General features: G+C 36.2%; 1 protein-coding gene across 1 annotated transcript in view; it reads left to right on the plus strand.

Annotated features, from left to right (window-relative positions):
• Nucleotides 1–24,026, plus strand: part of CSMD3 (CUB and Sushi multiple domains 3) — a 1,491,512-nt gene that overhangs the window by 1,435,088 nt on the left and 32,398 nt on the right. Inside the window, exons 61-64 of the mRNA XM_010863441.1 lie at nt 2,760–2,939; nt 4,644–4,817; nt 12,364–12,537; nt 14,322–14,395. Of these exons, the coding sequence (XP_010861743.1) occupies nt 2,760–2,939; nt 4,644–4,817; nt 12,364–12,537; nt 14,322–14,395 (602 nt within the window). The remainder of the gene's footprint in view (nt 1–2,759; nt 2,940–4,643; nt 4,818–12,363; nt 12,538–14,321; nt 14,396–24,026) is intronic.

The following is a 24,026-nucleotide window of genomic DNA, read 5'->3' on the forward strand; positions in this document are numbered from 1 at the left end:
CAACCCATTCCAGTGTTCTTGCCCTGGAGAATCCCAGGGACGGGGGAGCCTGGTGGGCTGCCGTCTATGGGGTCACACAGAGTCGGACACGACTGAAGCGACTTAGCAGCAGCAGCTCAAATAATGGTTTTCGAAACAGCAAGTGCTTTTATGGCTTATGGTGGTTTGGTGGTTTAGTCGCTAACTCGTGTTCAACTCTTGTGACCCAATGGACGGTAGCCTGCCAGGTGCTTCTGTCCATGGGATTCTCCAGGCAAGAATACTGGAGTTTATTGCAATTTTCTTCTCCAGAGGATCTTTCCAACCCAGGAATTCAACCCAGGTCTCCTGCATTGCAGGCAGATTCTTTATCAACTGAGCTACAAGGGAAGCTTATGTATATATATGATCTCTATTAAACCTTGTTCATAAATGAGCACACACATACATACCTTGTTTGTAAATCCCATACTTAGACTTAAATATGCTTAAATTTCTTATGCTGTCACTGATCTTTTTGAAAGTTCTTATATGGCACCATCTGTTCAGTTCAGTTGCTTAGTCGTGTCTGACTCTTTGCAACACCATGGACTGCAGCATGCCAGGCCTCCCTGTCCATCACCAACTTTTACTCAAACTCACGTCCATTGAGTCACTGATGCCATCCAACCATGTCATCCTCTGTTGTCTCTTCCTCCGGCCTTCAATCTTTCCCAACATCAGGGTCTTTTCAAATGAGTCAGTTCTTTGCATCAGGTGACCGAAGTATTAGAGTTTCAGCTTCGATGAACACTCAGGACTGACCTCCTTTAGGATGGACTGGTTGTATCTCCTTGCAGTCCAAGGGACTCCCAAGAGTCTTCTCCAATACCACAGTTCAAAAGCCTCAATTCTTTGGCACTCAGCTTTCTTTATGGTTCAACTGTCACATCCATACATGACTACTGGAAAAACCATCAAAAATGAGAAATTTTACATGTAATTTGAGCAATATTTATGGACCAGCATTATTGACAGAACTTCATGCTCTAAAGTTTCCTGTGGTTGGGGTTTAATACTCGATGGTCGCTGTCTCAAATTCTTAATGGTTTAATCTTTGAATTTGTGTTTTATAATTGAAGTCCACTGGAACAATGGAGCATGTGCTAAGGGTTTGGAGATTTTGTTGTTATTGTTTAATTGCTAAGTTGTGCCCAACTCTTTACGACCTCCTGGACTTAGCTGAATAGGCTCCTCTGTCCACAAGGTTCTCCAGGCAAGAATATTGTAGTGGGTTTCCATTTCCTTCTCCAGGGGATCTTCCTAACCCAGGAATCAAACCCATGTCTCCTGCTGAGCAAGCAGATTCTTTACCACTGAGCCACTGCTCTGCTCATGTGAAATTTGCCTCCCTGCCTCCCTGTCTTCCTAGGTTATGTTATAGGCCTTTAGTTTCCTACCAACTGGTGCCCTTGCCTGGCCTTCCCACTCCCACCCCTGCTCTGAGCCACTGATACCCTGTGCCCAGCCTGTCCATCATGTATCACCAGAGGGATGCTCACATTGTACCTTGTTCTCCATTCTTTTATGGGGGTCTGGGTGCAGGTATGGGTGGGGCTAGTTGGAGTTGTATATATTCATGGAGTCTTAGAGCAGAGCAGGGCAATGGTTTACCCTTTCCTGGACTGGCAATAACAAGGAAGATATAATAAGCACTTGACATAGGCCTCTTGCTACTGCTGCTGCTAAGTCGCGTCAGTCATGTCCGACTCTGTGCAACCCCATAGACGGCAGACCATCAGGCTCGTCTGTCCCTGGGATTCTCCAGGCAAGAATACTGGAGTGGGTTGCCATTTCCTTCTCCAGTGCATGAAAGTGAAAAGTGAAAGTGAAGTCGCCCAGTAGTGTCTGACTCTTAGCGACCCCATGGACTGTAGCCTACCAGGCTCCTCCATCCATGGGGTTCTCCAGGCAAGAGTACTGGAGTGGGTTGCCATTGTCTTCTCCACATAGGCCTCTTACTAACTCCTAATTCAGGAAGCAGGCATATTCCAGAACGGAGGTTGCAATTTCCTTGGGGTTGTTCTATCGCTTGGGATGACGATGAGATGGTGGAAATGGGAAATTGATTTCTCTATCCCTAATTGACATTTTCTTTTTTTTTTTTTCTAATTTTATTTTATTTTTAAACTTTACATAATTGTATTAGTTGACATTTTCATTTTTTCATTGTGCTTACAAATTGTGTATCTCACCCAGTATGTGATAAATTCACATTTTATAGTTTATTCATTCTTTCACTTATTCAATAAAATTATTATTTTTGTACCTGACATCATTTAATGAAAAACTATTGTAATATCAGTTGAGTGATACTGTGCAGAAAATAAGGTCTCAGTCCAGCAAGGCTCATAATTTAGAGATTTCAGTAACCATACATAGGAGTATAAATTTAAAATATTCTGTTAGAAATCTTGATCTGATAGCATGGCTTCTCTATGATTATTTAATTCAGATTGAAAGAGGTTACCACATCAGAGTTTCCTATAATATATTAGCATATTAACATTTAAAGAGTCTAAATGACCATTTCTGGACCATATGTATAAAATCTGTAATAAGTAAATGGTCATAGTTAGGAATTGATAGAGTGTGGTTTAAATATGCTTATGTTTTATCATTAAAATGAACATAATAACTAATTTTACCTAATTTTATATTAATTATGCCATATGCTTACTATTCCTCTACATTAAAAACATGTCACATTAACCATCTGCTTTTCCAATCCATATTAATAGTAATCAGTTGTGGAGACCCAGGTATACCAGCCAATGGACTGAGATATGGAGATGATTATGTGGTTGGGCAGAATGTTTCTTACATGTGCCAGCCAGGCTATACAATGGAATTAAATGGTTCAAGAATCAGGACTTGTACAACTAATGGCACATGGAGTGGAGTCATGCCAACTTGTAGAGGTAAGATAATGATTTTGTCAATATTTATTAGTGATAATCACTATATATTTTCTGTATCAATATGCATATTTAAATAAATTTAAATAGTGTTTTTTGTATCATTTCATCTTTTTTTCTGGTACCAAAATTGAGTGCTTCAGTCTTTACTTTTAAACCATATAGATAATAACATATAAGATTTTAAAATTTTTTAACAAAAATGTTGTATCTCATTCTAAGTAATAACAATGAACTGTAATACAGCAAAAATATTTTCTGGGACTTCCCTGGCAGTCTACTGGTTAAGATTCTGCTCTTCCAATGCAGAGGCACAGGTTCAATCCCTAATCAGGGAACTAAGACACCACATGCTGACATGGCACTGCCAAAAAAATATATATCATGTTATGTGATACATAATCACCATCATCATTTATGCGGGTCAATGAGTATTTAATAGAGAATATAGCTGTAATTAAATAGAACTTTAATTTGGTTATCCACCTGGGTCATTTATTCAAGAATGGGAGAAAAACCTTCTATAATTTGAAAACAATCAGCCTGAATTATAGAACTTGACCTGTTCTTAAAAGGTAAAACTATTTCTTTGAAGAATGCAATCTGGAAGTTGGAAGTAATATTTTAGTCAATACAGGTATAAGTTTACTACTTTATGCTGTTTTCCATTGAAACTCTTTACATAAGTTTTTTGCCGATTATTTGATTACTTGTAAAATACTATACATTCAGTGTCAGACAATAAGTATTGTTTTATAATAATAGTGATTTTTAATCATTGAGATTTCTCATTAAGGTACATCTCTAAATACCTGTGAATTGTCAGTTTAATGTCTCCCTGACATAATCTAACACTAAAAGAATAATTCCAATGCATGTCTTTTTTTCTTGATTACACAATTTCCTAATCAGATCATGATAAATATACAGTTAGTATATGAAAATATATAAACAAATATTTTATATTTACATATTATTTCATAAATTATTGATTATGTTAATGACAATATTATATAACTCTAAAAATTATTTATATATGTTGCTAGTCATCAAAATAAAATCATTCCTCCTTTTTAGATTTTATAATTGGTGGCCCTCTTTTTCCTTTCATCTATATCTCCTTATCCAACCTATCTTTTCTCAAGGACATCTTAATTTTAAAAATGAATTATCAAAAATTTTATAATGCATTTAGAACCCTACAATAATATTTAGCATATGAATCTAAGTGGTTAATAGAACTAATAGAGATATTTTAATGAGATACATCATCTGTGTTTCAAAAATGTCACAGATTTACTTCCAGGTTCCTTGCTACAGTGTAACTCTGTATATAGCCAAACACAGCTCTTCAGTCTGTCTAAAGGTTGCTGGAAATGATTTTATATAAAACTAATAATTAATCAGTTGCAGTATACTGGATAAGAGGTCATCCTCTTTTTCCTTTCTTTCAATGTCAGGAAGCTTGTTATTTTGTAAGAGAACCTCTGAGAACCAGTAGCCATTATGTTGCCAAGAAGTAGTCTCGTCCTAGAGGAATTAATTCCAGGGATGTTTCAGGAATACTACCAAGAGAATAAAACATGTCACACCATATTGTCCTCCAAAAGGTTAAATTAGCACATATGCTTCTTCTAATGATATTTATTTCTGTTAACGCCAGGATATTTCAACAGCTGTGTCTAATCGTTTTTAATGTAATTGCAGCTGTTACCTGCCCAACTCCTCCCCAGATCTCTAATGGAAGGTTGGAAGGAACAAATTTTGACTGGGGTTTTAGTATTAGCTACATCTGTTCTCCAGGCTATGAACTGTCCTTCCCTGCCGTTTTGACCTGTGTAGGGAATGGTACCTGGAGTGGGGAAGTACCACAATGCTTACGTAAGTATAATTTCCATTCTAAAATTTATATTTTTCTACTTTCACTCTCTTAGAGCTACTTTACTGAGATTATAACTGTTATATATTTTTTCCAGATTTTGCTAGAACAAAAATGAGATTGTTAAGCTCTTTCCCATGCATAATTAAAATTCAGTTAAAAACAGTATTTACCAATGTAGCTATTTTTTATGTAATCCAACCATTATATTCCTTCTGTCTGACTAAATTTCAGGCCAAACTGCTTTGTGTGCAAAACACACTATACTTTTTACTTATCTTGTTTTTTGGGTGATGCCCTCTACTCAGGTTTGTGTTCCTTGAAGGCAAATATTCTTGTTTCATTCACTTTTCTACCCTAGCATGTAGTGTAATCCTTGGCAGATATTAAACTTAGAAGGCTATGGTAATTAAAACATTGCAGCGTTGGTGCTGGCATAAACAGACAGAAACCAGTGTTAGAGAATACAGAGTATAGACCATGTATCGATACTTAATGTATTATGGAACAAATCAGTGGGGGAAGAATGGACATTTCAATTAATGCAATAAGGTAGTTCATTTATTGGAGAAGGCAATGGCACCCCACTCCAGTACTCTTGCCTGGAAAATCCCATGCATGGAGGAGCCTGGTAAGCTCCAGTCCATGGGGTCGCTAAGAGTCGGGCACGACTGAGCGACTTCACTTTCACTTTTCACTTTCATGCATTGGAGAAGGAAATGGCAACCCACTCCAGTATTCTTGCCTGGAGAATCCCAGGGACACAGGAGCCTAGTGGGCTGCCCTCTATGGGGTCGCACAGAGTCGGACACAACTGAGGCGACTTAGCAGCAGCAGCAGCAGTTCATTTATATACACACACACACACACACACACACAGAGTCTTTATCTTACACTAAATAACAAATCAATGTCAAATTCATTAGAGAATTAAATATAAAAGTTTTAAAGATTATAGATCAGCTCAGATCAGATCAGATCAGTCACTCAGTTGTGTCCGACTATTTGCGACTCCATAAACCGCAGCACCCCAGGCCTCCCTGTCCATCACCAACTCCCAGAGTTCACTGGGACTCACATCCATCAAGTCAGTGATGCCATCCAGCCATCTCATCCTCTGTTGTCACCTTCTCCTCTTGCCCCCAATCCCTCTCAGCATCAGGGTCTTTTCCAATGAATCAACTCTTCCCATGAGGTGGCCAAAGTATTGGAGTTTCAGCTTTAGCATCATTCCTCCCAAAGAAATCCCAGGGCTGATCTCCTTCAGAATGGACTGGTTGGATCTCCTTGCAGTCCAAGGCACTCAAGAGTCTTCTCCAACACCACAGTTCAAAAGCATCAATTCTTAAGTACTCAGCCTTCTTCACAGTCCAACTCTCACATCCATACATGACCACAGGAAAAACCATAGCTGTGACTAGACAGACTTTTGTTGGCAAAGTAATGTCTCTGTTTTTCAATATTCTATCTAGGTTGGTCATAACTTTCCTTCCAAGGAGTAAGCATCTTTTAATTTCATGGCTGCAGTCACCATCTGCAGTGATTTTGGAGCCCAGAAAAATAAAGTCTGACACTGTTTCCACTGTTTCCCCATCTATTTGCCAGGAAGTGATGGGACCAGATGCCATGATCTTCGTTTTCTGAATGTTGAGCTTTAAGCCAATTTTTTCACTCTCCACTTTCACTTTCATCAACAGGCTTTTTAAGTTCCTCTTCACTTTCTGCCATAAGGGTGGTGTCATCTGCATATCTGAGGTTATTGATATTTCTCCCTGCAATCTTGATTCCAGCTTGTGCTTCTTCCAGCCCAGGGTTTCTCATGATGTACTCTGCATAGAAGTTAAATAAACAGGATGACAATATACAGCCTTGACATATTCCTTTTCCTATTTGGAACCAGTCTGTTGTTCCATGTCCAGTTCTAACTGTTGCTTCCTGACTTGCATACAAATTTCTCAAGAGGCAGATCAGGTGGTCTGATATTCCCATCTCTTTCAGAAATTCCCACAGTTTATTGTGATCCACACAGTCAAAGGCTTTGGCATAGGCAATAAAGCAGAAATAGATGTTTTTCTGGAACTCTCTTGCTTTTTCCATGATCCAGCGGATGTTGGCAATTTGATCTCTGGTTCCTCTGCCTTTTCTAAAACCAGCTTGAACATCACGAAGTTCACAGTTCACATATTGCTAAAGCCTGGCTTGGAGAATGTTGAGCATTAATTTACTAGCGTGTAAGATGAGTGCAATTGTGCACTAGTTTGAGCATTCTTTGGCATTGCCTTTCTTTGAGATTGAAATGAAAACTGACCTTTTCCAGTCCTGTGACCACTGCTGAGTTTTCCAAATTTGCTGGCATATTGAGTGCAGCACTTTCACAGCATCATCCTTCAGGATTTGGAATAGCTCAACTGGAATTCTATCACCTCCACTAGCTTTGTTCGTAGTGATGCTTTCTAAGGCCCACTTGACTTCACATTCCAGGATGTCTGGCTCTAGGTCAGTGATCACACCATCATGATTATCTGGGTCGTGAAGATCTTTTTTGTACAGTTCTGTGTAGTCTTGCCATCTCTTCTTAATATCTTCTGCTTCTGTTAGGTCCATACTATTTCTGTTCTTTATCGAGCCCATCTTTGCCTGAAATGTTCCTTTGGTATCTCTGATTTTCTTGAAGAAATCTCTAGTCTTTCCCATTCTGTTGTTTTCCTCTATTTCTTTGATTGATCGCTGAAGAAGGCTTTCTTATCTCTTCTTGCTATTCTTTGGAACTCTGCATTCAGATGTTTATATCTTTCCTTTTCTCCTTTGCTTTTGGCTTCTCTTCTTTTCACAGCTATTTGTAAAGCCTCCCCAGACAGCCATTTTGCTTCTTTGCATTTCTTTTCCATGGGGATGGTCTTGATCCCTGTCTCCTGTACAATGTCACAAACCTCATTCCATAGTTCATCATGCACTCTATCTATCAGATCTAGGCCCTTAAATCTATTTCTCACTTCCACTTTATAATCATAAGGGATTTGATTTAGGTCATACCTGAATGGTCTAGTGGTTTTCCCTACTTTCTTCAATTTCAGTCTGAATTTGGCAATAAGGAGTTCATGATCTGAGCCACAGTCAGCTCCTGGTCTTGTTTTCGCTGACTGTATAGAGCTTTTCCATCTTTGGCTGCAAAAAATATAATCAGTCCGATTTCGGTGTTGACCGTCTGGTGATGTCCATGTATAGAGTCTTCTCTTGTGTTGTTGGAAGAGGGTGTTTATTATAACCAGTGCATTTTCTTGGCAAAACTCTGTTAGTCTTTGCCCTGCTTCATTCCGTATTCCAAGGCCAAATTTGCCTGTTACTCCAGGTGTTTCCTGACTTCCTACTTTTGCATTCCAGTCCCCTATAATGAAAAGGACATCTTTTTGGGGTGTTAGTTCTAAAAGGTCTAATAGGTCTTCATAGAACTGTTCAACTTCAGCTTCTTCAGTGTTACTGGTTGGGGCATAGACTTGGATTACTGTGATATTGATTATAAGACTACCTAAATGACCTTGGAGTAAGAAAGGATCTCTTAAAATGAAATGTAAGAGCTCTACGTGTAACTGAAAAGTGGAAAAAATAAACTGTGTTTAAAATTTCTCATTTCAAAAGGCCAATCATAAACAGGATAGTTTATTTGAAGAGCTTACTATTAAGTGATTGAAAACACTAGGCAGGGAATACCACCATTTGCTGGCCCATCAGATCATTTGTATCACATTTGCTGCAGAGAGTATACTAACCAGTTTTATTTAGCATGAGAGATAAAACTAGTGTACCTCAGCAGTTGTGATCTATTAGACTGAAATTTATGCAACATCTAAACAAGCTGTTTCTAGTAAACATGATTTAGTAGAATAATGTGTTCCAAGCCTCAAGGTTGAGTCACACAAATTGACCCTTGAAATTCTGATTCATGTTAATGATCATCTAAGAATAGACCAATGTGTTCTAAGTGAAACTATATTATATATTAGTAACTATTCAATAGTTACTTCAGAACAGATAGACACAAGAGAATATTACAGAATTGAGTTTATGGTAAAGTTTGTTTGGTATGAGTGAAAAAAATCTTGTTTCTCAACATAATGTTTTATTTTGGGATCTATTAAAACACAAATACTAATAAAATACCATAGACATTTAAATTGTATCCAAAATTCAATAAGGCTATATTATATAAGTTATATATTGGATATATAAGATATCCAAATATAATAAGGCTGACTTTGACCCAGTTGCTTTACATACATATAGCAGAACTCCTGGGTAGGCATGTTTAGTTATGACATTTTAATAGATAATGACACCTGAGTTCAGAGAAAGAGATCAAATTGTATAGACACTGGGTAACTCTGCCACTTAGGGACCAGCTGCTCTATTTCATGGCCTAAAGTCTTTGATGTAAGCATCCTATCTGATCTTCCTAGGTTTTTCTATTATGTATCTTTCTAGGTTGTTCTAGTGTATGTGTGTTTGTTTATATAAATGATGGATCCTTTTAAAATTAGAGAAACTAACAAATTGTTAAATATGAAGGGCTCTCATTGTAAATAACTATTTTGTTGGTTCCTATTAAACAAAGTCAAAGTAACCTAAGAAGTTTTTTTTTAATAATTTGGTATATTTTCTTTGTTTTTTAAATATAAATTTTTTATTTTAATTGGAGGTTAATTACTTTACAATATTGTATTGGTTTTGTCATACATCAGCATGAATCTACAACAGGTATACACGTGTTCCCCATCCCGAACCCTCCTCCTTCCTCCCTCCCCGTACCATCCCTCTGGGTCATCCCAGTGCACCAGCCCCAAGCAACCAGTATTACGCATCGAACTTGGACTGGCAATTCATTTCATATATGATATTATACATGTTTCAATGCCATTCTCCCAAATCATCCCACCCTCTCCATCTCCCACAGAGTCCAAAAGACTGTTCTATACATCTGTGTTTCCTTTGCTGTCTCTCATACAGGGTTATCATTACCATCTTTCTAAATTCCATATATATGCATTAGTATACTGTATTGGTGTTTTTCTTTCTGGCTTACTTCACTGTATAATAGGCTCCAGTTTCATCCACCTCATTAGAACTGATTCAAATGTATTCTTTTTAATGGCTGAGTAATACTCCATTGTGTATATGTACCACTGCTTTCTTATCCATTCATCTGCTGATGGACATCTAGGTTGCTTCCATATCCTGGCTATTATAAACAGTGCTGCGATGAACATTGGGATACACGTGTCTCTTTCAATTCTGGTTTCTTCGGTGTGTATGCCCAGCAGTGTATTGCTGGGTCATAAGGCAGTTCTATTTCCAGTTTTTTAAGGAATCTCTTTTGAACGAGAAAATGGTTTCGAAGCTTCCTTGAGGCCTTCTCAATGGGCATTACAGATGCTAATAAGAGCAATTAAGAATATCAACAAAAAACGTGGAGAAAAATAAGAAAGGCCTATATATCATTTCAATGAGGTTAAAAAGATTTTTAAGAAGATTTTACCCCAAATAAATTAAAAAACTCTTTGGGTGATTATTTAGAATGGGATAAATAAAATAGACACTTATGTAATTAAAACAAGATTTGATATTACTGCACTACCTAAAGTTGGCTTTCCAGGTAGCTCATACTATAAAGAATCTGCCTACCAATGCAGGAAACCCAGGTTCGATCCTTGGTTCAGAAAGATCCCCTGGAGAAAAGAATAGCAACCCACTCCAGTATTCTTGCTTGGAAAATCCCTTGGGCAGAGGAGCCGAGCCAGCTACAGTCCATGTGGTCACAAAGAGTTGGACAGGACTGAGTGGCTTCAAGGTCTATTACTAGTAAATGGCAGAGTATAAATTTCAATTCAGAGAAAGTTTACTTAAGAGACAATTCTCCTATCCATTGAAGAGTCACATTCAATCATTTTAGGTATTTAATGAAGAGGAAAATCTTTCCTCTTTATTTCTGTTCAAGCTATGCCTTTTTTATCCTAAAGTTTGTATCAAGGTAAACTGAAGCCTTTTGAAAATAAACCCTGTGTCTTAGGTTTCCATCCAAACACTGATAGTTATTTGGTTTAGTACATGAAAATATAAAGGTAGAAAATAGATGGAATGATATGGGGGATGCGAGGGGAAGATTGAGAAGTTTATGTGGTTACATATCTCCTTTTTTTGTTGTTGAATAACTCAGCAGAAATATGAATGAGAAACACTTCAAAAGTAGGTTATAAAATAATTACAAAATAACTGATAGCAATGAAATTTTTAAACACAGTTAAAATAAAAAATTACATGTTATTTATTTTTTACTACAGTTTTAAAATTGAAAATACGCAGTATGTGCTTTGCCTGGATATCTATTGGCTCTGAAGTCGTCTGATCTCATCCTGTACTACACTGCGGCTCCGGCCTCAATGGCCTTGCTCTTCTTCTAGCATGCTAGATTTGACCCAGCAGAGGGCTTTGGCAATGCTCTTTCCTCTGACTGTAATGTTCTGTCTTGAGATATAAACGGAGGAGATGTTTTTTTGTTTTTTGTTTTTTTTCCCTCCAAAACTTTTCTCAGTGAGAGACAGCCATCTACCTTATTAAAGTCTACTACTACTCTTCACCATCTATCACGTCCACAATACAGTCCTGATCTCCTTCTCCCACACTATTTTTCCTCATGGGACTTATTATCTTCCCACATACTATCATTTGTACTTATTAATTATGTTTACTGTTTGCTTTCTTCACAAAAGCATAAACTTCACAAGTGCAGGAACCTTAGTCTGTTTATCAATCAGTGCAAGCACCTAAAGTTACTAAGAATAGTGTCTGTTTTTAGTACTTTAAAAATATGTGTTGAATGGAGTCATCTAATCAGTTTGCTTAGAACTGCTGTCAAGTTTATCTTTTCAATGGCTACAGAATGTTGAGATTGTTTTTGCATGAATTTGGATTCTAATGACCTTCTTTTCTCTTTAAAAAACACTCACACGCACCCCACCCACCCACCACTACCACTACACATGCACTATATTTTGAAGAGGGAGACAGCAGGATACTAGGATACATGACCCAGGTGTTCAACAGAGCACATATCTATGAAACAAGTACCTGCATCTTTTATATACACTGAAAAATATAGAGCAATCTGCAGGGTACATCCTAGACTATTATGGTTGTTTGTTTCTGATAGAGCTATTTGTGAGTCCCATCCTTTTCAAATATATACTCCAATTTTGTAGCCTACATGTACAAATATGTGGTTTGATTCTGGTCAAGATAAAATTTTTTAAAAATCTATTAACTGTTATGCTGGTCTACTAGGTGGAAAAAAATTTTTTAAAAACCTCAGCAATAATGCTGAGCTGAATATTAAGCATTTATTCATGTAGACAAAAGCTAAAAGTATTTTCATTGGAATAGATTAACATGGATTCCATGTCACTTTAGTGCAATATTCCAATTATTTTTATTACTTTTCTAAACCGTTAACTCTGATGAATTTAAGTCATGTACAATTGTCTCTCTTTTCACTTATAGCAAAATTTTGTGGTGACCCTGGTATACCTGCCCAAGGAAAAAGAGAAGGCAAAAGCTTTATATACCAGTCAGAGGTTTCATTCAGCTGCAATTCTCCTTTCATATTAGTGGGATCTAGCACCAGAATATGTCAAGCAGATGGCACTTGGAGTGGTTCATCACCTCACTGCATAGGTAATATTAATGAAAGATGGACAGTGCTCAGTAATTTTGGAATTAATAGCTAGTAATGACATTTAATGATTTACTTTATCCTATAAATTATAGTTGGCTAAATGTGAAAACGGAGAAGGCAATGGCACCCCACTCCAGTACTCTTGCCTGGAAAATCCCATGGATGCAGGAGCCTGGTGGACTGCCGTCTATGGGGTCGCACAGAGTCAGACATGACTGAAGTGACTTAGCAGCAGCAGCAGCAAATATGAAAAACAAAAATGTAAAATATAGCCATTGTAAGGCACTGAAAATTAATGTTATTAAACATTTATTACTTTAGTACTTTTGAAATAGTTTTCCTGTTTACCAGTAAAATGAAAAAAGCTTCCATATCACTATCATGAAGTACTAACATTTGTATCAGTTCAGTTCAGTTGCTCAGTCGTGTCCGACTCTTTGCAGTTAATAAAACATACTCAAATGAAATTAAACTTGCTTCAAAAATATTACAAAGGTATATTGATTTCAAATGGTTCTAAGTACATTGCTCTAATCCTAATTTTTGTGTGTTTTTATTGTCTTATTTTTTCATTCAAATATAGTTGATGTACAAAATTATATGTTACAGGTGTTTAGTATAGTGATTCACAATTTTTAAAGGTTATACTCATGTGCAGTTATAAAATATTAGCTCTATTTCCCATGTTGTACAGTGTATCTTCTTAGTTTATTTTATGCATAATGGTTTGCACCTCTTAATTCCCTACACCTCTTTTGTCCCTCCCTCCTTCCCTCTTTCCACTGGTAACCACTAGACTGTCTTCTACATCTGTGAGTTTGCTTCTTTTTTGTTATATTTACTGTTTTTTTTTTTCTTTTTTTTTTTTTAGAATCCACATATAAGCGGTATCATACAGTATTTCTTTCTCTGATTTATTTCACTCAGCATAATACCCTCCAACTCCATCCATGTTGCTACAAATGGCAGATTTTCATTCATATATATGTATATCACATCTTACTTATCCATTCGTCTGGTGGTCGCTTCTGTATCTTGGCAATTGTAAATAATGCTGCTGTGAATATCTTTCAAATTAGTGCTTTAGTTTGTGGGGTGTATACACCCAGGATTGAAATTGCTGAGTCACAGGGTAGTTTTATTTTTAGTTTTTAAATAGCAGCTGTACCAATTTATATTCACACCAATAGTGTATTTAGGGTTCCTTTTTCTCCTAAAATTAAATTTCACATTGAGTAAACTAATGAAAAATTCTGTCATACAAGCTAGCCAACTCAGAGCCTATCAGCCCTACCATTTTTGTGTTTGACTCTCTTACAGGTATCAGTGAAAATGCAAATAACTAAGTCTTGTTTCTGGAAAATAAATTATTTCTTAAAGGCACTATTACCCTACTTGAGATTAATTCTTAGAAAAGTCCCTAAGCAGATGTTTTATGCATGTGGTCCTCTGTCATATCCTTCATTTTCCTTTAACTTTTTATTACCAGAGTTAGTTGGATGTCAAATGCTTTTATATTAGAAGTGTTCAAAGTTCATGGATTGCATAATTTGTTTAAACTGAAGTATTATACCTGAGTTTTTGGCTTTAAGATTAGCAAGTTTCTGTTCATGGAGATATTTATTAGATTTTTTTGTTTATTATTACCAGGACCCTTTCATGAAACCCTAGATCTCTTAAAATTATTTTACATAGGATAAATATACATTTAAATAAACCTATATGTTTTAAAGGAATATTACACTTTTTATTTTAAGAAAAAGAATATTTTCTTTTATTTTAGAACCCACCCGTACATCATGTGACAATCCAGGCGTGCCACGTCATGGATCTCAGAACAATACATTTGGATTTCAAGTAGGTACTTTGTTATTATTTTTTCATGTTTTATTGAGATATAACTGATATATATTATTATATAAATTTAAAGTGTACAGCCCAATGGTGTGACATATATATTGGGAATGATTCCTGCAGTTGTATTAGTTGGCATCCATTTCTCACACAGATACAATTAAAAAAGCAAAAAAGAAAATAATTCTTTGTAATGATTATTAGGACCTATTCTCTTAAGAACTTTTCTGTATATAATACAACAGTGTTATATATACTCATCATTGTATATTACATATCTAGTACTTATTGCTCTTATAACTAGAAGTTTGTACCTTTTGATTACCTTCCTTCAATTCTCCGCCACACCCCCCACCCCCCACCCACTGTTCTGGTAACCACAGATCTGATCTCTTTTTAGGCGAGTTTGGATTTATACTGTTGTTGTCATTGTTTATTTTTTTAGATTCTACATGTAAGTGAGATCATATTATATTTGTCTTTTTCTTGCCTAAGTTATTCGTCAAGTGTGTACTTTAAATAAATGTTTTCATTTAATATAAAACTAGATCAAAAGGCTTATTTGGTTCAGGGCACAGATCCTGTTCATGCAAGTAGAAAAAGAGTCATGCTTATATCTGCATTCATAAACACATTTTTAAAAAGGCAACAGCCAAAAAAAGAGTGAAAATAATAGGAAGTTAAAAGAAATATATGCCTCAAGATATAGCCTGACTGACCATGAGTATAAAGTAAGAGAAAAGTTGGAGAGACCTGTGAGCATAGAAAAATCTATAAGCACTAGCTTATAGGTAAGAGATATATTAAGTGAGGGAGTAAATGAGTAAAATCTACAAGAAATATGGAGACAGTGAGGAAAAGTGTAGATGAAAGAGGTTTAAAGAGAAACTTCTGAGTTAGAGTTAACAAATGCATAAAAATGTGGTTAGTAAGGCGATAAGACTAAAAGATTTTTTTCTTATTTTATATATATATGTATATAATACTAAAATAATTTTAAACATTATCATTGATGTGGAATATTTCTGAAAATATAATTTAACCATAACCTATTATTCCACAACACATAGTTGGATTGTTAGAGTACTTTAACATGTCCAATCGTATGTGGCTGACATTCTTTTCTCTTCTTATTCCAGTTTAGATTTTATGTAGAGATTCAGGAACATTTTCATTATAGGGGCCATAGGGGAGCGATAGTGCATACTGATTCCAAAAGAAAATAGCCAATTTACAGGTTACCCAATTGCCTTGTGTCACAGGGTTTTCTAAATTGTGCTATTTTCTGTGAAATTCAGTGTGAACCTGAGGAACATCTATTTCTAAAGGAAGTGCTCATCAAAGGTGCCATATTTCTGTTGCTAAAAATAGTTATCATTTATCTACAGTTCAGGCACAGTATGAACATTGATTTGATAGCTTTTCCAATTCTTCCTGTTTGCCTCAGGTTGTCGAAGTAACACAAAAGTGTAAAGAAGTGTCTTGGTCTCTATTATGTTGATGATTTCAGAAAACTTTAGATTCATATCTCCATAAAATGTTTATCAACTGATCGAGATCTTGAAAAATAAGCAACTAGCTAAATAGCATTAACCCTCATCATATAAGCCAATAAACTGAAACAAAACAAAGCAGGTCAATGGCAGTATTTTTATAGAATACAGAATTTCGGTGTTAGTGTCTATACACTAAATCAGATGGCTTTCTAAAGAATCTGTGTCCTTTTTTAGTAAATATCCTTTGAAATAATAGAAATGAATAGAATTGAGTTTAGAATGCCACTGCTGCTAAGTCACTTCAGTCGTGTCCAACTCTGTGCGACCCCATGGACTGCAGCATACCAGGCTTCTCCATCCATGGGATTCTCCAGGCAAGAACACTGGAGTGGGTTGCCATTTCCTTCTCCAATGCATGAAAGTGAAAAGTGAAATGGAAGTCTCTCAGTCGTGTTCGACTCTTATCGACCCCATGGACTACAGTCTACCAGGCTCCTCCATCTATGGGATTCTCCAGGCAGCAGTACTGGAGTGGGGTGCCATTGCCTTCTCCCAAGTTTAGAATAGTCATCCATTAAAATGAATAGAATCATTCACTCTGCATTTTAAGAATTCTATTATAATCACTGAAAAATGTTATCACAAAGTTAAACTATTATTTAGATATTAAACATATATTAGATCATTATATTCTCTCTAGATAAATATGAATAGGCTAGATTTAAGATATGTTAAAATCTGTATGTATATTTATACTAATCTCTATGAAAATTAGAAATGAAATACTAAGTATGTTAAATTATGGACGTCAACTTTCTTACACGTTTATGGCAGATATATGTGTATGTCTGTATATATACTTAATATATATATTTATATATAAATTATGTTTACTGAACCTATGTAGAGCTAACAGAATAAAAAATGTTATGTAATTCTAATATCAATTTATTGGTGGGTAGCAAATAAATATGGTCTTATATAACTAGAAAAGGTATAGCTAGCAGTTGATGAAAACCCTTGCTTACAAGAAGAATTATTTTGAACTAGCTTAAAACTAAAGACATTATAAGCCATGTGTAGGTTTGTCCCAGGCCACAAGAAAAGAGATCTGGGTGAGACTCATCAAGCCTAAAATCTAGGAACTGGACAACAGTACTAAGTCTCTTCCATTACTCTGCATTTATATACTTCATTTTCTTTCTCTGTAGATTGGCCATATGGCAAAAGGTATATCGTTTCTATTTACATCTCAGTCACATACGGAGAAGGCAATGGCAACCCACTCCAGTACTCTTGCCTGGAAAATCCCACGGACGGAGGAGCTGGTAGGCTGCAGTCCATGGGGTCGCAAAGAGTCAGACACAACTGAGCAACTTCCCTTTCACTTTTCACTTTCACTTTTCATTTCCTTCATTGGAGAAGGAAATGGCAACCCACTCCAGTGTTCTTGCCTGGAGAATCCCAGGGACGCGGGAGCCTGATGGGGTTGCACAGAGTCGGACACAACTGAATCAACTTAGCAGTAGCAGCACATACAGAAAGATTGTCTTGATCTCAGTTTCAGATATCCAGAGACAGAATCAAAATGTTCCAACTTTTGTATCTATCTCTGGTCTGATCAAGTGACCAGTAGTGAGTTAAATAAAATCATAGCTGTGGTTAGCCCACTTCTAGGAGGGACAGGAGAAAAGGGAAAGTTATGAATTACAGAAGCATTCTGCATTTCTTAATTTTATTTTTAATATGTTTATTTGTTCATTCTCCTTTTCTATAAAGATTTATGTAGTAGATTTTTGGACATTGATATAATTATTAAAATATAGGAATATATCTCTTGTAAGGGATGTCAAACACTCTAGCATTAGAAAAAAAAGTATTAAAAGTAATTTCTCTTTTTATCTAAAATATTGTTACTTGGAACAATTTTAGCTAGTAAGGAAAATTGCTGTCAAAATGATTGATGCAATGTCCAGATTAATTATGGAGGAAATACCAAACAAATATTTTGCTAACTGCTTATTACTCTAAATTGAGCTCTGGTATTTAGAAGACACATTATATTGATTTAGGACGTGTTATGTAAAGGTATTATAAAGTATTTTTAATTTGACTTTTAGATATTTAATTCTAAGTTATTTAACACTTGGATATTTAACCCTACCAAAATATCCTTGATGAAAAGCTCTGTCTTGACTACGAGACTAAAAAGCATCCATGACTGAGGAGTAGGGAGACAGAAAATAATCAACTAAAGACAACATGATCAACTATTTGTGATCATCCAGGATTGCTCATAAAGTAATGCTGCTGCTGCTGCTAAGTCGCTTCCGTCCTGTCCAACTTTGTGCGACTCCATAGACGGCAGCCCACCAGGTTCCCCCATCCCTGGGATCCTCCAGGCAAGAATATTAGAGTGGGTTGCCATTTCCTTCTCCAATGCATGAAAGTGAAAGTGAAGTCTCTCAGTCGTGTCCCACTCCTATTGACCCCATGGACTGCAGCCTACCAGGCTCCTCTGTCCATGGGATTTGCCAGGCAAGAGAACTGGAGTGGGTTGCCATTGCCTTCTCAGAAAGTAATGCTCACTTCAGTTCAGTTCAGTCGCTCAGTCGTGTCCGAACCTTTGCGACCCCATGAATTGCAGCACGCCAGGCCTCCCTGTCCATCACCAACTCCCGGAGTTCACCCAGATTCACATCCATCGAATTGGTGATGCCATCCAGCCATTTCATCCTCTGTTGTCCCCTTCTTCTCCTGCCCTCAATCCCTCCCAGCATCAGAGTCTTTTCCAATGAGTCAGCTCTTTGCATGAGGTGGCCAAAGTACTGGAGTTTCATCTTCAGCATCATTCCTTCCAAAGAACACCCAGAACTGATCACCTTTAGAATGGACTGGTTGGATCTCCTTGCAGTCCAAGGGACTCTCAAGAGTCTTCTCCAACACCACAGTTCAAAAGCATCAATTCTTTGGTGTTCAGCTTTCTTCACAGTCCAACTCTCACATCCATACATGACTACTGGAAAAACCATAGCCTTGACTAGATGGACCTTTGTTGGCAAAGTAATGTCTCTGCTTTGGAATATGCTATCTAGGTTGGTCATAACTTTTCTTCCAAGGAGTAAGCATCCTTTAATTTCATGGCTGCAATCATGAAAATAATGCTAGAAGTGGACAAATAGGTAAAGGCAAGCCATATTGAGGAAATTTGCATTTTTGGTTGTGTTTTGGTTTGGGTTTTTTTTGGGCCATTCCTTACAGCATGTGGAATAGTTCCCTGATCAGGGATGGAACTTGGACTCTTCGCAGTGATAGTGAGGAGTCCTAACCACTGGACCACCATGGAGTTCCCTGCATCTCTATAAAGAAATATAAGTTCTGTTGAGTTGCCTCTAAAACTTGCCTTTCTTACGTTTGGTTACTTTATGTGATGATCCCTACAAAATATGTGGAAGTATGATTTTTGGATTAAATGACTCTTCTAAAATAAAAAAAACAAAACAACTGTAGCAATTATATATGAATTCCAGTTTGTAATTGAAATAAGTACATAAGTACATTGAATATTACATAGTGTTTTGTTACATTAAATGGTGAATATCATAACATGGATTTTAAAGCAAAAGAGTAAAATTAAACTTTTAAAATTAAAATATTCTGATTATTTTGAAAAAAATCCTTAAAACACCTTAATTCAATTTTTCTCAGGGCCCAAAATTGATGCTCAGTGAAAATCCCTTGCATCTTAAGCATCTTAAACATATGTGTTATCCTTTTGTTTTTATGACTTTGTCTTTTTACTTCAATTTTGTTAATTTTAATTTATCAAAATTTTATTAGAAGCTGCCTCAATTTTCCTTGGGCAAAATGTTTAATATAACTATAAAAATACTAAAAAACACCAATATGCAACATTTAAAAGAGGGAATAAAGAGTTAAAGAAGGTAAGTCATACTTACTAATTAGATATATCATAATTTTCAATGCATTTGCAAACAACATACTAATTTGAAACAATTTAAAGAAAATTTTATTTAAACATTAACTGCAATTAAAATGATATGGATTTTTTAAAATCTTGATATAAAAATAATTTTTAAAATTAATTCTTGCATTATATATAATTACTTATACACATAACACTTGTATTAGTAAATATTGGTAAGAAAATTGTTCATAAATTATTTTACAAGAATTTTCAGAATTATATAATGGAAAAAATTTTATGATGCTTGCCACCTCATGCGAAGAGTTGACTCATTGGAAAAGACTCTGATGCTGGGAGGGATTGAGGGCAGGAGGAGAAGGGGACAACAGAGGATGAGATGGCTGGATGGCATCACAGACTTGATGGACATAAGTTTGAGTGAACTCCAGGAGTTGGTGATGGACAGGGAGGCCTGGTGTGCTGCGGTTCATGGGATCGCAAAGAGTTGGACATGACTGAGCGATTAAACTGAACTGTTTTTCTACAAATTTTCAAGTTATTTATGTTAGAAATTATTTATAGTCAGAAGGGAATTTAGATGGCAAGTTGGAAAAGGATGCAGAGATATGTAAAATATACAATTAAGTGTATTGATCTCTGGAAAATTATTAATTAAAAATTCAGTAATATTTAGAAAACATTTTATAATATGTTTAGAGCATGTTGAAATATTTAGTGTTTTTTTTTTTTTTTTTTTGGTTGGCTGCACTGTGGCTTGCCAGATCCTAATTCCCCACCCAGGAATCAAACCCATGTGATCTACACTGAGAGTATGGAATAATAACCAGTGGACCCCCAGGGAAGTCTCTAGAGAATATTTTGATGATTGATTTGAGTGTAACAAATTCTGAATAAAAATCAGTTTCTAAATCTGTGTAATTCTAGATCTATTAAATATTTGGTATAGATATTTGTGGGGCTTCCCTGGTGACTCATTCGGTAAAGAATCCGCCTGCAATACAGGAGACCATGGTTTGATCCCTGGATCGAGAAAATGCCCTGGAGGAGGAAATGGCTACCCACTCCAATATTTTTGCCTGGGAAATCCCATGGACAGAGGAGCCTGGTGGCTACGGTCTGTGGGTTCCAAGAGTCGGACAGGACTTAGCAACTAAACCACCACCACCAGATATTTGTGAATTTGACAAAAATTTTACTATTTAAATGTGTTAATGATGTATGGAAAAACTGTAGATTTTAGTTCTATGGTATCTGGTTAATATATAAATCAGTATTTATTATGACTTCAGAAAAGATTACAGATGTTAGGAAAAAGCCTTACAAGTTTAAAAAAAAGAATGTAATCCTTCATGTTTCTCATTCCTTACTAATATAAAGGTTGCTGAAATAACCCAAATGTACTTTTCAAAGAACAAATAATGATTTAACTTTATTAAATTATGGAAAGGATATCACTGCATTTTAAGAAACCGATAGACTTGTTAAACCTTTTTAAGTAGTCAAATAATTTTATACTAAGTCATTAGTCCCCATCCCTTTAGTTGGTCCAACATTTTCAAGACTCCTAAGCTCTTGATACATGGTGGTGAATAACATAGAACCCTTGGCTGAGAGAAGCTGTTTTGGTGTGTGGGTCAAATGGAAGAGAGTATTTTATAGGATAGGTTGATAACACTGATAAAAATGAAAGGAACTATGGAAGCACATAAGAGACAGTTTTCCTGATCTGTTTACTGCAAGGAGAGCTTTCTAGAAACTTTATCTGAGCTAAATCTTTTAAGGTAAGATCTAAGAAAAAATTAGTTTGGAAATACATACCATGTGGAAGGAACAGTGTCAAAACATGCATGCATTATGGGAACTGCAAAAGTTCAATATTATACGAGCACAATCTGAGTAAAATAAGTGGTTAATGGTGATGCTAGAGAGATGGCTAGTGATCAGATTATGGAGGCTTTTATAAGTCAAGTTAGCATGGTGTAGCTTTATCTTATGAGGGATAAGCCCATAAAGATTTTAAAAAGGATAATGTTAAAGTCGAACTTTCATGTTGAACAACTTTCACTCTAACTTCCGAGTGAAAAATAAATTTAACATGGTCAAGATTAGAGAAGTGGAGACAGGTTAGATGATTATTATAATTGGCTATAATAGTAATTTTCAAAGTTTGGTCCTTGATCTGCAGCAGCAATATTACCTAGGAACTTGGAAATGTGGATTTAGGAGTCTCCCCCAGATTTACTTAGTCAGAAATTCCTGAGGGAGGCTCAGCTCTTTGTTTGGAAAAGCCCTTCTGGTGATTAAGATATCTGCTAAAGTTGGAGAATCATTGAGAATCAATGTCAAGGACTGAAATAAGTTGTATATGTGGAGAAAAGGGAAGGGGACAGTTTCAGAAAAATTTAGGAAGTAAAATGGTAGATTAAGAGGGGAGATTTATGGGTGAAGGGTGGCCATTAACTGAGATTCAGCTAAAATAATATTGCTGGGTTGATTGAGGTGATGGTTTTTGGAGAGCTGGCCTTACAAAAGAACAAAATTGCCAAGTCTATATGATCAGGTGTATAAATCACACAAGGAAGTAAAAAATCTGTAGCACCATATTGTACAACTTCAGGGAGTATATGAATGGCATGCTCTGGAGCATAATTTGAAGGATTTGGTGTCTCAGTGGTAAAGAATCGACACGTCAGTGCAGATTTAATCCCTGGGTCCGGAAGATTCCCTGGAGAAGGAAATGGTAACTTACTCCAGTATTCTTCTGGGAAATTCTATGGACATAGGAGTCTGGCGGGCTACAGTCCATAGGATCAGTCACAAATAGTCAGACATGACTGAGCAACTTAGCACATATTGAATACAGCATGAAAAGTGCTCCCTGGAGTAGAGCAGTATAGTAGCACTGGACAAAATCAGGCTTTAAGAGGGTAAGAAATTTCCTGGTTGCAGAGATGAGGCTGTAATGGAAGACATTATATGAGAAAACTGGAAGGATAAAGGCTGTTATGAGAATGATTATTGGAACTGAATGTTTTGGTGGTAGCATAATTCTTGCTGATATCAAGAATATGAAGATGGTGGAATATAGCTGGTCTCAATATGAAAAGCCTTAAGGCAACAATTGAACATTTTCAGACTCTACACAGTGGGGAAGGCTGAAGTGGCAGACTCTAATAATCCTTATCTTCTCCTGTCTCTAATTCCTTAATAAATCCTGGTATTTTCTCCCTGTAATATATTTTAAGTAAACAACCTCCTTTCTATGTCTGTTGCCACAAGTTGGTCAAACTTTATCCACTCAAATCTAAAATGGCAACACAAGCTTCATAATTAGAATTACTGTTCATCATTCTTCTGTTTTGTGGTTTCCCCATACCGTGGCTAGTTTAGTTTTTAAAAAATATTATTTTCTACAGAAATTTTAGTTGCTCTGAAAGCTTTAGCAATTTTATGTTTTTATTTGAGAGATTCAAACACTATAGCCTGCTATTTGAGATTCTTCAGAAACTGATTATATCTCTGTTCTAATAATTACTTCTGGAATTTATTTAAAATTTATGTCCCATGCCTATATGGAGTGAATATATTCTATTTAATCATTATATCTCAAATTAAATAATATCATCTTCATTTTTATATAGGGAATTAAGTTTCAAAGAGGAGATAGAACTTATTCAAGTAAGATCAGATTCAAAGTTAAAGCCAAGTATACATGCCTCTGGGGTCTATTTTCTTTTTCAGCTGTATCTCTTTGTTTACCACTTTTCTCCCAAATCCCCAGTTCACTGTGTAAATTATCCATGTTAACTAACCAAAAGTCCTCTTTTTTCCTAAACTATTAATATCATGGTATATGTTTTAACCACTATGTATTTTCTCTTAATATTATCTTTTCTACTATTATATCAGTTGTTTTCAAACTTCAATGTTCATTAAAATCTCTTGGCTGCTAAGTCACTTCAGTCGTGTCCATGTTCTGTACGACCCTATGGACGGCAGCCCACCAGGCTCCCCCATCCCTGAGATTCTCCAGGCAAGAACACTGGATTGGGTTGCCACTTCCTTCTCCAATGCATGAAAGTGAAAAGTGAAAGTGAAGTCACTCAGTCGTGTCCAACTCTTAGCGACCCCATGGACTGCAGCCTACCAGGCTCCTCCGCCCATGGGATTTTCCAGGCAAGAGTACTGG

Source organism: Bison bison, unplaced genomic scaffold, assembly GCF_000754665.1.
Source record: "Bison bison bison isolate TAMUID 2011002044 unplaced genomic scaffold, Bison_UMD1.0 scf7180017864491, whole genome shotgun sequence".
In the NCBI taxonomy this organism is placed as follows: domain Eukaryota; kingdom Metazoa; phylum Chordata; class Mammalia; order Artiodactyla; family Bovidae; genus Bison; species Bison bison.